This window comes from Carassius carassius, chromosome 39, assembly GCF_963082965.1.
Source record: "Carassius carassius chromosome 39, fCarCar2.1, whole genome shotgun sequence".
NCBI lineage: Eukaryota > Metazoa > Chordata > Actinopteri > Cypriniformes > Cyprinidae > Carassius > Carassius carassius.
Window position 1 is genome coordinate 9,276,914 of NC_081793.1, and position 15,030 is coordinate 9,291,943.

Sequence of the window (15,030 nt, forward strand, 5' to 3'; positions counted from 1 at the left end):
TATATTTATATATATATATATACACACAATTTGTATATACGAACATATACTAATTGGAATTAACCTTGAAACCTTGAACAAGTTCAGTTAACTGAATATTATTTAAAAATGGCACACGTCTTTTATATAGGTCTAACAGCTGAAAATGCTTTTCAGAGCTTTTTATAATTTTCATACTTTTTTGGGGGGTTTCACCTTGTTAGACTTGTGGTGTTCCTGGGCAAAAATGACCCGGCCTCAAAAAATTGCTTAGAAATCACTAATTTTGCTATATTATCACCAAAGATTTTATTCAATCTTCTATTCTATTCTTTCATTTTATTTGCGTCTGATTAATCATAAGCCTTATTTATCAGATTTTAATTTTTTGAGTAAAAAAAAAAAAATTATTTATTTAACAATATTAAATAAAAACTGATGAAAATTTGCACTGTTTATCACACTAGTGTTCTTTAAAGTTGAATTAGATTAATTTAATTAGTAATTGATTCAATTAAGATGAAATTAGCGGTGTTCCCAATCAAAAATGTCCAGTCATATACACATATAACATATATACACATACAAACTGGCTTCACCCTGCTTCAAAAGAATCACTCTTATCATCTTTCTTTCATCACACCTTTTAGACAAAATATCATGACAACAGATTTTGGGGCTTTAATAATCTCACAAAGCAGACAAAAGTTTACTGATAAAGACAGCATATAAATAGTGTTGTACTATGAAATGTTCTCTATATGGCAGTGCTGTTATATATATATATATATTTAAAATGTAATAAACACTTTTCTCTCACTTCTGGTATCTGTCATATGTCGAAGCTGTTTCGGCGGATGATGCAGGACATAGGCATTGCATGATTAGTGACGAATGCAAAGAGAGAACCAAACACTGGTCACGAATTAGAAGTACAAAACAAGGTTTTGTAAAGAAAAATGGTGGAGGATTTGGATATAAACCAAGAGGAGATGGTTTTCCTTGTAAACAAACTTGCAAGACTAGCATATCTCAGAGACACGCTCAATGTGCATACGTGCTGCATCATCTGCCTGAACGGATCCACGGATGGATTTACTACAGGAGGCATTTATTCACCCCCGGAGCCATGCCGACTTGTGGAGTGTTCAACTGTAACACCCACTGACTGCACTGACAAAGCTTGGAATAGCCAGGACAATTTTTTTTTATAACTTATATAAGACTGGATTCGTCTTAAAGAAGAAAGTCATATACACCTAGGATGCTTCGAGGGTGAGAAAACACAGGCTAATTTTCATTTTTGGGTGAACTAACCCTTTAACATGTTCTTTTATTTATGTCACTATGTTCAGATTTGACAGGGAACAGCAAAAGTGTTACTTTGTGACCCTTTTCAGAAAATAAAAGCATTTCAAAATAAAGGTGTTTTTTATGATCTTTCCCACTCTGAATGGTCAGTCATTTTTGACTAGGAACACCTCAAGTGTGCCTTTGTGCCATTTTGTACAAAATAAAAGCCTTTCAAAACATACTCCCTGATTAAACAATAAAGTACACAAGTGTGATAACCAGTGCAAATTTTTTCAAAATCAAATGCAAAATTTTTAATCAGATGCAAATATAAATACAAAACCATCCTAAATAAAAGAAAAGAAGTTGACAAAAAAATTGAAACCAGTATTTGGTGTTAGTATAGCAAAATAAGTTATTTATAAGCAATTTTTTAAGGCTGGGTCATTTTTGCACTGGAACACCACAAGTATTGTAGGGTTTTGAACACAACACAAAGGTAAACTAAACCATGAGGTCAAAAGAACAGCCATGCAAAGCTCTAATACAGGCACAGATCTGGGAAGGCTACAAAAAATATATATATTCTAAATAGAGTTGGTCGGGTTGAACAATCTGGAAAAAATGGATTAGGTAAGAGAGTTGACCAAGAACCTGATGGTCATTCTGATTTAACACCAGAGATAATATGTGGAGATAGGAGAAACTCACAGAAGGACAACCATTACTGCAATGTGATTGGGCCATATGGAAGACTCTGCTCAGTAACAACACATGAAAGAAACAATCAAGGCAATGCAAGAATGGCTTAGGGCCAACTCTGAATGTCACCGAATGGATCAGCTTGAGCCTGGATGTAAACCCAGTAAAACATCTCTGGAGAAACCTGTAAGTGCCCCACTGTGGATCGCCACCCAACCTGACAGCTTGAGAGGATTTACAGGGAAGAATGGCACAAAATCACCAAATCCAGATGTGCAAAACCTGTAGAATTTTTCCCAAATAGGCCCCAGTAATGAATAATGCTATGTAATTATTTCAGTTTTTTTACTTTTTTTTTTTTTCATTATGGGCTGTAGAACATTCACTGACATGGACAAAATAATTCAAATCATTTTAGTATTGTTTCTGATGCAGAAAAGCTAGTCCATGCATTCATGACCTCAAGACTGGACTATTGTAATGCACTTCTAGGTGGTTGTCCTGCTTCGTCAATAAACAAGCTATAGGTAGTCCAAAATGCAGCAGCTAGAGTCTTTACCAGGTCAAAAAAATATGATCATATTACCCCAATTTTACAGTCTCTGCCCTGGCTACCTATTAAGTTCCGTATCAGTTACAAATTATCATTACTTACCTATGAGGCCCTAAATGGTTTAACTCCTGCGTACCTAACTAGTCTTCTACCACGTTACAATCCATCACGCTCCCTAAGGTCACAAAATGCTGGACTTTTGGTAGTTCCTAGTATAGCAAAGTCCACTAAAGGAGGTAGAGCTTTTTCACATTTGGCTCCCAAACTCTGGAATAGCCTTCCTGATAATGTTCGGGGTTCAGACACACTTTCTCCGTTTAAATCTAGATTAAAAACACATCTCTTTCACCAAACATTCAAATAATCCATCTCTTAAATTGCGACTGCAGTTTAATTTGATCAAATGCGCATTCTTATTCTTAAGCTTGGGTTAAACTAATTAATTTTACTTTGTTGAAACAGCAATTATTATGCTAATGAAGTCTATATTTGTTTCTATGTTTATTTACATCCCATGGTAACTAGGATATACACAAGCTTCAGTCTGGATCCAGAACACGTGAGAAGAGATGATGCTGACCCTCAGAGGACCCCAGATGATGCTAACCCTGAATCAACAAACAGAACTAACAAATATTGCTACAAGTGTGATTGCATCATATAATAATTGCTGTTAATAATGTTCATCTTCTGGCTGAATACGTCTTTTATTAAAATCCTGTCATATGCGCACAAACTGACAGTCACCACTTATAAGCTACTACTAAATATTGTAGAAACTTAATTTTCTGTAAAGTTGCTTTGTAACGATTTGTATCATAAAAAGCGCTATACAAATAAACTTGAATTGAATTGAATAGCATGAATGTAATAACATATGGCAAAATATGACAAAAAAAGGTAGGAATACTTTCAAAAAGCATTGCACTATTAGGGTTTGGCTGATTTGTACGCTGGAACAGAATTTATGTGAAAACTTAATGTTAACTAAAAAAGAATTAACAAGTGTACAATTTAATCTATTGTCCATCTTACCGACAGCTTTTCCTGTTTGCACAACACTTCTGCTCGTCGACATCACAGCGTTCCCGAACTTCTTTCCACGCTCACTGTTCTGCATTGAACTGAAATATTAAGAGAGAGCTATCACTACATTTTTTTGCCAATTTTACTTGTACAATTTCACAATTAACCCATGATTAATCAAACAAAGGACTGAGGACAGCTTCAATAACAACAATCCCCAACGTATGTGGCAACAAAGCATACAAACTGTCACAGACTAAAACTGCATTTTTCCATCTCAAAAATATATCTAAATTACGGTCTATGCTCTCAATGTCAAATGCAGAAATGTTAATCCATGCATTTATGACCTCAAGGTTAGATTATTGTAATGCTTTATTGGGTGGTTGTTCTGCACGCTTAGTAAACAAACTACAGCTGGTTCAAAATACAGCAGCAAGAGTTCTTACTAGAACCAGGAAGTAGCCCGGTCCTGTCAACACTGCACTGGTTCCCTATCAAACATCGTATAGATTTAAAAATATTGCTTATTACTTATAAAGCCCTGAATGGTTTAGCACCTCAGTATTTGAATGAGCTCCTTTTACATTATAATCCTCTACGTCCGCTACGTTCTCAAAACCCAGGCAATTTGATAATACCTAGAATATCAAAATCAACTGCGAGCGGCAGATCCTTTTCCTATTTGGTGCCTAAACTCTGGAATAACCTACCTAACATTGTTCGGGAGGCAGACACACTCTTGCAGTTTAAATCTAGATTAAAGACCCATCTCTTTAACCTGGCTTACAAATAACACACTAATATGCTTTTAATATCTAAATCCGTTAAAGGATTTTTTGGCTGCATTAATTAGGTAAACCGGAACCGGGAACACCCATAACACCCTATGTACTTGCTACATCATTAGAAAAATGGCATCTACGCTAATATTTGTCTGTTTCTATCTTATTCCGAGGTCACCGTAGCCACCAGATCCAGTCTGTATCCAGATCAGAGGGTCACTGCAGTCACCCGGATCCAGTACGTATCCAGACCAGATGGTGGATCAGCACCTAGAAAGGACCTCTACTGCCCTGAAAGACAGCGGAGACCAGGACAACTAGAGCCCCAGATACAGATCCCCTGTAAAGACCTTGTCTCAGAGGAGCACCAGGACAAGACCACAGGAAACAGATGATTCTTCTGCACAATCTGACTTTGCTGCAGCCTGGAATTGAACTACTGGTTTCGTCTGGTCAGAGGAGAACTGGCCCCCCAACTGAGCCTGGTTTCTCCCAAGGTTTTTTTCTCCATTCTGTCACCGATGGATTTTCGTTTCCTTGCCGCTGTCGCCTCTGGCTTGCTTAGTTGGGGTCACTTCATCTACAGCGATATCGTTGACTTGATTGCAAATAAATGCACAGACACTATTTAACTGAACAGAGATGACATCACTGAATTCAATGATGAACTGCCTTTAACTATCATTTTGCATTATTGACACACTGTTTTCCTAATGAATGTTGTTCAGTTGCTTTGACGCAATGTATTTGGTTTAAAGCGCTATATAAATAAAGGTGACTTGACTTGACTTGACAGACTACAGAAGGTATTATAATATCCATAAACGTAAATGTCTGTATGGCAGAGGAATTTAACATGTCCTTTGCAATCAACAGTAGGGCTGTTGCCAGGCCTGCACTGCCACTTGACCAACATCAACCATTTTGGGCACCTGGAAACTTGAACATGCATGACGGAATGCTGTTTGCATGACTTTTGCCTGGTCTTTAATATGGTCATTTCCAAAGTACTAGCATCCAAACTCCACAGACTGGGAAAAATCTGCAGATGGACACTGGACAAGGTACAAAATCTAAAAGCCTGGTGTTTCACCAATAAGCTGAACCTTAGGATGACAAGGAGAACTGATCTGAGTGCTGTGCTCATAAATGGGGAGGCTGTGGGGAGAGTTGCCAGTTTTAAATTCTTGCCATTAAACATTACAGAGGACTTTTCTTGGGCTACTGTAATTGGAAAAGCTTTTATTTTTTGAGAAGACTGAAGAAAGCAAGATTTCCACAATACATTTGTATCGATGTGCACTGAAGGATATACTACCATTACTACATTACATACTGGTATGCCAGCTGCATGAGAAAGGAAAATAAGGCTTTTGCAATGTGTTATCGAAATGGCCCAAAACATCATCTGTACACAATTTCCAGCAGTCGACATTTACCTGTCCAGATGTCGGGACAGAGCTTCCAAAAATATCAGAGACCCTCACCTACCCTGGACACTACCTCACTGAACTCCTACCATCTGGTAGGCTATACAGGACAATTTATTCATGTACTACAATAATGAACAAAAAGCTTCTTTGCTAGAGCTGTACAACTGTTGAACACTACTTGACTCGACTACACACATACATTCAATTGCACTACACTGCTCAAGCTTATACTTAAAACTTGGCATTGGACTGGCTTTTGGATTTGTTGTTTTCGAACAGAATTTCCAGTACTGTTAATTGAACATGCCCATACCGTTGCATTCTGGCCCACTATAAGCAAGATTTGCAAGTTTACATAGAATATACTGTGGGCATGCAACATACACAAAAATGTTCAAGTGGGATGAATATCTTTTATCAATACTGGACATTCACTAGTGAAACATCCTTTGGAGATATCTTTAAGATACCTGTTAGTTTTCATTGTTTTAAATCTTGCTGATTATACAGTGGTGGCCAAAATTATTAGAACAATACTATTTTCACCAACAACAACAAAAAATGCCTTTAAGCCAGTTATTTATATCTTTGGCTGTAGTGTGTCAGTAGGAAATATCAGTTTACATTTACAGACATTCCTTTTCCCATTAATTGTATTAATCCAGTTAGATTTGTGTTTGCACAAGGAGTCTGACAACAGCCAGTGCTTCACACAGGGATCTGATCTCAACATCATCCAGCCTGTCTGGGATTACATGAAGAAACAGAAGAAAACATTTTTTTTTTAAACTGAGACAATTATATTTGCCAACTTTGCATCATCATCAACACTGTTATTGAACTGATCAACATTGAACTGAATCAACACTGAACTGACTTAAGCTGAATAAAGAAACTAGCATCTTCAGTTGAGCTGCTCATTGCTAAATTGAACCTTGTTTTATAAGTGATTTATAATTAAACATCACACAGTAATTGAACTGACCTGAATCAACACTGACCTAACTGGAGCCGAAAAATGAATTGTCTTTTTTAGAACTGATTGGCAATTTGAACTTGTCTTATATTGGAATTTGGCATCACAGATTCTGTTACTTTCCTGTTTAATATTGTGAAGTTGCTTTGAAACAATATGTTGTAGTGCTATATAAATAAAAGTGACATGACATGCTCTTAACATCTACACAACATGCTGTGTCATTTTACCCTGAAAATATTTGAGTTCTATAGACAATGCATATGGACATTAATTACCCAATCATAGAGTATTTAAATAAAAGGATAATGAATGTGTAACACTTACTGTGACAAGCGAATCTTCACATCGGCCACACTGTACTGACCCTGGAATGGATGGCTAAGAACAATGATATAATGATATAAGGTCAAAGTAAAAATTTCCTGTGTTATAGTCATGTGTTAAAATTATTTCAAAGTTTTTTTTTTGTGTTTTTTTTTAGGAATATGCTTCACATGATTTGTAAAGTTACAGCCAACTGAGCAACACATGCTAATAATGCATAAAAGATGGAAAAAAACCTGTGTTACTAGAAATTATGGTAGTTGGTGAAGGAGGGCACAACTAAATGTATTGCAAATGAACAAGATGTTACGGAAAACATTTTACTCTATAAATGATTAAGTTTGTTACTGTGTTTATATAGTACATTTATGCCCACACATGGTCTATTGGTAGTTCACATTACAGATCTTTAAATGTTCTTCATGATTTGTGACCTGGTGTTACGAGTTGCTCATTTAGTGATGTACATCTTCTGTGTGTAGAACAGGAGACCAGAGACAGTTTTGTGAAACAATCTGACCAATTTAAATACTTAAAATAAGCTACAAAATAGCTATCAAACATGTTTTAAACAAGTTTTAAAACTGTGTAAAAATATTAAAAGATTTACTGGGCAAAATATATATATAGATATAGCCTATATAGCAGGAGAAAATGACTAGCAAAGGGGACTGCTAGTAAACAAATATGGGAATATTAATATCAAAGTTTGAGATAAACAGCAGAAAAAAAACACTGGTTTACAAATTTAAAATCAAAATGTTGTATAACCGTCCCAAAGTGTCACATATTTTTCTGAACAAACTTTTTAAATATGGTTGACATTATTGGCATACTATAAAAAAAAATAGTAAGCAGAAGCTAGTATTCTATATGGATTTGTCTTTGATGTGTGTGACTCAGTTGTTGTACCCTGGTGTGATATTGCCCATGGCTGGATGCTTGTTGCTGATCCACACTCTGTAGTTGTGTGTGATTTTCCAGGCAGATGTGAAAGCAGTTCCATAATCTGCCAAAAGATGCTCATGATCTGATAAAAAAAAAAAAAATGCAATCAGAAATACCAAATAAAACTATCATGTAATGATAAAACATGATACATACATGAACTTGAACTGAACTGAGATTAATAAAATGACACTATTGGCTTATTGGGAAGTCGTGGCCTAGTGGTTAGAGAGTTTAACTCCTTTGGTTGTGGGTTTGAGTCTCGGGCCAGCAATAACACGACTTACGTGCCCTTGAGCAAGGCACTGAACCCCAACTGCTCCCCGGGCGCCGCAGCATAAATGGCTGCCCACTGCTCCGGGTGTGTGTTCACTGCTGTGTGTGTGCACTTTGGATGGGTTAAATGCAGAGCACGAATTCTGAGTATGGGTCACCATACTTGGCTGTATGTCACGTCACTTTCACTTTCTTTTCATTTTTTGCTGAATTTAACTGGTTTCATAATGAATTTTACACATTTATTGAACACAACTAAACTAACACTGAACTGACTGGTGCTGAATAATGACAGTAAAGTTTTGCTACAGCTTTAAAGCACAATTTTGGATTTGCCTGATTTTTTAAGTTTCCATCACTTATTCTGTTACATTCCTGTTAATACAAATGTGAAACTGCTTTAAAACAATCTCTATAAAAGTGCTATGAAAATTAAAGTGACTTGACTTGATATGAACCTGGAGTAGTTAGTAACCTGACTTATTAAAGAGAAAATGAGCACTGAATTTCTGACCATGGTAAAACAGGGATACTCTAAGGCAAAGATAACTGTTAAAGTACTTAAATGTGGCTCAGTGGGTAACACTCTCGGTTCACAACAAGAAGGTCCACCCACGGATTAAGTGCCAGCTGAGCCAGGAGGCCAATACTTTATGTAGTCTGCATCTTCTGTGTTTGTGTGGGTTTTCTTTGGGTACTCTGGTTTCCCCCATAATGTAAAGACATGCAGGTTAGGTAAATTGGAGGATAGGTATAGGTGCAATTGTGTATGACTGTGACTGTCGGTCACTGTATCACATCCTAAATTGAAGATAACAGATTGTCTCCATTTCGATACACACACAAAAACATTTCACCATATACACCCTTAATCCATCACTTAAATTAATATTGTTCATTGTTAATTAATGTTTATTCATAATACATAGTTATTCTAATACATTTATAATTAATAATACTTAAATATGTGTAATGTATGTGTGTGTTGTTATGCACCTTGTTGTAGAGCAGAAGATAACAGTGAGTGGATGTATAGCCCAAACTGTGCCCGTATCCATTCGTCTCCACCCTCCCAGCCTGTCCCATCCAGAAACACGTCTTCTTTGTTTTCAGTGACATGTTTTACCAGGTAATCAGCGAATCGTAGATCAGCTGTGCTTAAATACAGCATTTTGCGCAACTCTGGGTCATGGATCTGAATACGAGCTTCATCCACCTGCACAGAGGCAAATTTAAAGGGGTCATATGATGTGATTTAAAATCGTCCTTTCTCTTTGGCGTGTTACAAGCTCCTGGTGCATAAAGAAGCTCTGTAAAGTTGCAAAGACTAAAGTCTCAAATCCAAAGAGATATTCTTTATAAAAGTTGAGAGTCAACCACACCTCCCTAAAACGACTCATAACACGTCCCCACATGTCTACGTCACGATGTGGGAAGATTTGCATAACACAGCCCAAATGTTATGAAAGGAGGCGTAACATATATTCTCGCTGTTGCCGCCACTATGTTGTGGTGAAACTGTGTTTCGTTGTGAAAGCGAAACTTCTAAAAGAGGACAATATCTGCCTGGTCATGCCTAGAGTTGATCCATGCTGGTCGCTGAGGAAAATGCCTCAACTTGGTGCTGTTGATCGGCTTTCACCATGGACGAAGTGGAGTACCGCCCGCCACCACTCACTCGAGCTGGCCTCCACTCACTCTAACCGGCTTCTGCTCTCTCAAGCCTGCCGTGTGTGACGGCTGTGTTTCGCTGTGAAAGTGTAACTACTTTGTTTGGGGTTCCAAAAGAGAACAGAAATAGAAAGCAATGGTTAAGTTGTATTTACAACACTGTTCCAGAATAATTCAACCCAAAGGAAGACTGTTGGAGGACTGTTTCCTGATCCTGGGAGGGTAGAATACAATGCTGGCTGTTCTTACTCACAGGCTGTAAGTACGTTTACATATTTAAATAATTTGAAAAATGATAAAGAATTATTTTCATGAGTGTGTTACAGTAATGAGAATCATCATGGAGAATAAAGAAAATAACAATCAAAGGTAAAGACGCATTACAGATGCATTACATTAATGAGAATTTAGATTACATATTTTTATGACAATCATGCTTAACTATTATCATGAAAATAATGTCACAATGCAAACAATACACAGAACTCAATACGGTGACATTATTGACAGGGTTTGTGAGATTCATCCAATAATATCCTGTATGTCAGCCTCTATAATATTAGAATGATTATGGAGGACAGACAAAAAAGCAGATGTACTCACATCCACAATGGCATCACTCAGGTGGCGCTGCTGACGGAAGAGGATGTTGGTCGCTCCAGCAACAAAACCTCGAACACTTATGTCTGACAGCAGGTGGTGCTGTTGGAGTGCCATGTATGGCATGCACAGGTAACCCTGGAAAATGGGCAATGAAGTCAAAATGTTGAACAAATAAAACTGGAATGATTAATCCAGTGGTCAGGGTTTGGTTGGTTAGTAGTTAGTCCTGGTTGGTAAAACCTCAAATTACATTCAAGAGTAAAACATCTTTCTGCATTCTCATTCTTGTTGACATCTTGTCAGTTAATTTTGCTATTCTATGTATCCTATGTATATATGTCTCCTTACATTTCGATGTCATGGGGGTTTTTCTTGAGTTGTCAGTTTATTGAATTGCATATTTATGATTAACTAATTTGCTGTGTAACCTATATACGGTGATTCTTGTTCTTATTACATTGCATCAATAGTTTAAATCAATGTACAGTAGTGGGTATAGAAAATAATCTGTGTTTATTATTATTATTTTTTTTGCTTTGCAGCCTGAAATGAAGATGGAAAGTTTTTGTTTTATCCCGCTGTATTTACCCGGTGCAGCTTATAACAGCCAAGTGTAAGATATAACACAAACATAATAAACAAAAAATAAAAAGAGAATTACAGAGTTGGAGAAATGATCATCCCTCCTAAAAATGACTTGTAAACTCAATCAGGTGTAGCTAATCTCCTTCTCAATGGCACGCAAAGCCATTTGACTTTAAAATGTGATCAGCTGTGGTCATTTTGATTATCTCAGCATGAAAAGAGCTTTCCTGGAGCATTTTAGTCCTTGGTAGTGCAACTGAAGCAAACAATCAACTATGTGTGGCAAGGCACTGTATTTGGTTCAACACAGACCCTTCCTGGATCAGGATGTTTATGACAAAGAGTTGCCATTGTGTGCATGTGATAACAATATCACATATTCTCTACAAATGTGGCTTGTATGGGAAGAAAAAAGCCACTCCTCGAGAAAGACCACATGCAGTACTGTAATACTGCTCACCATCCAAATAACAGCATTCCTACAGTAAAGCATGGATGTGGTAATATTCTGTTACAGGGGTGTTTCTCTGCAGTAGTGACTGAAGCAATTGTCAGGATAGAAGTAAATATAGATCGGATTTCCTTCTGGAAAATCTGTTGCCCTCTGCCAGAAAGTTGTCATTCGGGAAGAAGGTTTACCTTTCAATATGGCAATGAGCCAAATCACACAGTAAAACTGACCACAGTGCTTAAAGGAGAAAAAGGTGAATGTCCTTGCATGGCATTGTCAGAGAAACTGAACCCCCACTGAAAATCTGTGGAAAGACTTGAAGACTGCAGTCCATAAATGGTCACTATCAAATTTAACTGAACTTGAGCAATTCTGCAAATTTTTCAAGAAAAGTGGGCAAATATTACAATGTCTAGATGTGCAAAGTTAGTAGAGACTACTAACTAGGGATGCATCGGTCCGATACGCATAATCAATATTGGCTCCAATAGTGGCATTTTCTACCAGATCAGTTATCGGTCAGACGAGACTGATCTGAATCTGATATTGTGCGTATACTATTCTGTGTTATTTTTTTGAGCCCCACGAAAGGCACAAAAACCAAATAGCACCAAAAAGGTTTTGTTCACTATAGTTTTACGTGTTCTGAAGCTGTTACATAGTTCAATGTGATGAACAGATGAATATTTAAATAATTTAATTCAAGTTCACAAACTCTTCTTTCTGCTGCAGCTGTCTGTCATCCTCCATTCAGCAATCAAACTGCGTGTGGCATTCGGTTAATACAGTCAAAAAAATGAAACACTTCTCAAAAGAGCGCACAGTAACTGATATTTAAAACTATTAAAAGAAAAGGCTCAATAAACTAACACACATATTTAATATGCTATGTATCAATATCTCTTCCCTTTGTACTAACTTTTCTATGTGAACACGGGCCGGCTGCGCAGCCTGCGCATTGTGACGCCGTGTTGTGTCAAGCGCATGCATAAGCGCTCTGTGCTGCTCTGTATTGGAGCCTTTGGTATTATAAAACTTTTCTGCGCAATCAAAGATTATTAATAGTCTTTCTTGTTCTGTCCTATCTATCATATGCTGCTGTCTTTATTTCTGTGCTATACATTTAAAAATAAATTTATTTTATATTTCTATATAAATGCATTTACTTGTTTTTTGATTAATGTATTTCACAACAATACGAAGAGCAATGTGTAACACCAGATTTACCAGATTTTAGACTTATTCACTTTTATTTGTAAATAAAATACTTCACTAGATTTTTTTTTAATTATTGTGCACCCATGATTTTCTAGAGTATATTTTGCTGCTGAATTGTCCACTGACCTAGTTTATAATAGTATTTTTATCAGATTATGATTATATATATATTTTTTGTTATTTTTCATTAAAATGAAGTTGTCTATATTTAGTAGATTGTGTTTAACACACAAAAGAGTGATTATCAGGTCAACACAGAGAATTATAGAAATTTTACATCGATTTAAAAAGAGAACTGCACTGATATCGGATTGGATCGGCATCGGCAGATAATTTTTGGTATCGGATCGGAAATTTTTTATAGTTGCATCCCTACTACTAACCCTACTCAGTGATGCAGTTTTTTTTCCTCTTTTTTTCTGGCATGTTGTTGTTATATCTTTAACTTGTTATAAGTTAAGATGTTATAAGTTGTATAATAGTATAATAGTAAATACGGGTGGATAAAACAAAAAAAGCTGTCCATCTTGATTTTGCACTGCAAAGCAACAAAATGTGATAATTTTAAAGGGGGTGATTATTTTATATACCCACTGTATTTATATTTAGGGTTGCAAAGGTATGTAACATTTCTGGTAAATTTTCTATAACATTCCAAAACTTTCCAAAATTTTCCAAAACGTAAAAAAAAAAAAATCCTGGAATGTTTCCGAAAATTCTGGACAGTTTCTGGTATTTTATTGGAAAGAAATCTGTCCCATTTGTATTTAATAGTATTATCAGATCATTTTGGACTGTCCATTTAATAAAGAAGCAGTCTGAATAAATGATATCTATGATACCAAATTATCTGTAATATGGATAAGTGGTAATACGCAAATTATCATTTTGTCAGGGTAATGTCTTAACCTATGTGTTGTTGTTTATGTATGCATATTGTCGTTATTTGCTGTGAGATTAAATTGCATGTTTAATTGTTTTATGTTGATTCGCTCAGAGACTAAATAATCTAGAAGACCTACATGCATTTGAAGTTAATTCAATTTTGAATAATATGTACTGTACACATACCTCATACCAGGGGGGTCCAAACCTGTTCCTGGAGGGCCACTGTTTACCTCCAACCTTAAATGATGCATTGGAGCTGGTTGAAGCTAAACACTGCAGGATGTTGGCCCTCCAGGAGCAGGGTGGGACACCGCTGCATTTTGATCAAGTGAATTGCCATTTCTGATGTGCCGCAGCAAGTTGTTAAGTTGTCATGGCATTCAGATACAATAAAAACAGTATTAAGTTTATTTACCGGTTTAAATTATTTTGTAACAAAAAAGTTACATTTTATGAACTATACAAGGCATAATTGCCCTATGTGTAAAGTCATTCTAGTACAAAAATAATTAGTACTACTAGTACGATTTCTGTAGGAGCAATAATACAATTGCATTATTTAGTTATGTTTTCTTAGTATATGCTCCCCCTACTGGCTATGAGGCTATTGGTCACAGTGTTGAAATTGTACACTTATGGGACTTTCCTTTGTCTTATTGTATTTTTTTTCTTTTCTTTCTTCTTTTTTTTTTTAATAAGGGAACTTAGCAACAAAGTATTTTACCAGTACGATATTTTTACCAGTTAATATTTTAATGTAATTTCCAGAGCAATGTCTATAGTCATTTAGCATATTTTTTTTATAACCTAATGGGCTACACTTAAATTTCTGAAACCTTGACAAGTAACAAACTGTAACTGGCAGTTTGATGTCATATAAATACCATGATAAATTTCTACCATAATGAATTACAAAAAATAAAAAATAATAGCCTAAATTTTTCACATCTGTCTAGACCCTGGTAATTACTTGAAAAACTGTAGCTATATTTGATATTGCTTCTCTGTTGTGAAAGATAATAAGGGGTGGGGGGGTCCTTGTGATATCTTGTATGCTAATTATATTTAAGTAAAAAGCTGTGTCCCACAGACAGAACTTTGGGTTAAGATTCCTTTGAAGGCTGAAATGCAAACATTGCTGCTGAGGAACTGTGCTAAACTACTACCTTCAATAAATTAATCTTATCACAATAACAGTGGTCAAGCTTTCTTATTTTATGTATTTTTATATATGTAAGAAATCTAATACACTGACCACCCAAACGACTGCTTAGCCAAATATAGAAATATCTAACAGTTGTCTTTGTTAGCCAATG

At 36.1% G+C, this 15,030-nt stretch overlaps 1 protein-coding gene across 1 annotated transcript in view; it reads right to left on the reverse strand.

The window, feature by feature from the left end:
• Nucleotides 1-15,030, reverse strand: part of avl9 (AVL9 homolog (S. cerevisiase)) — a 77,916-nt gene that overhangs the window by 807 nt on the left and 62,079 nt on the right. Inside the window, exons 11-15 of the mRNA XM_059530655.1 lie at nt 10,573-10,707; nt 9,295-9,514; nt 7,987-8,104; nt 7,075-7,128; nt 3,563-3,651 (exon numbers count right to left, since the gene is read on the reverse strand). Coding sequence (XP_059386638.1) covers nt 3,563-3,651; nt 7,075-7,128; nt 7,987-8,104; nt 9,295-9,514; nt 10,573-10,707 — 616 coding nt within the window. The remainder of the gene's footprint in view (nt 1-3,562; nt 3,652-7,074; nt 7,129-7,986; nt 8,105-9,294; nt 9,515-10,572; nt 10,708-15,030) is intronic.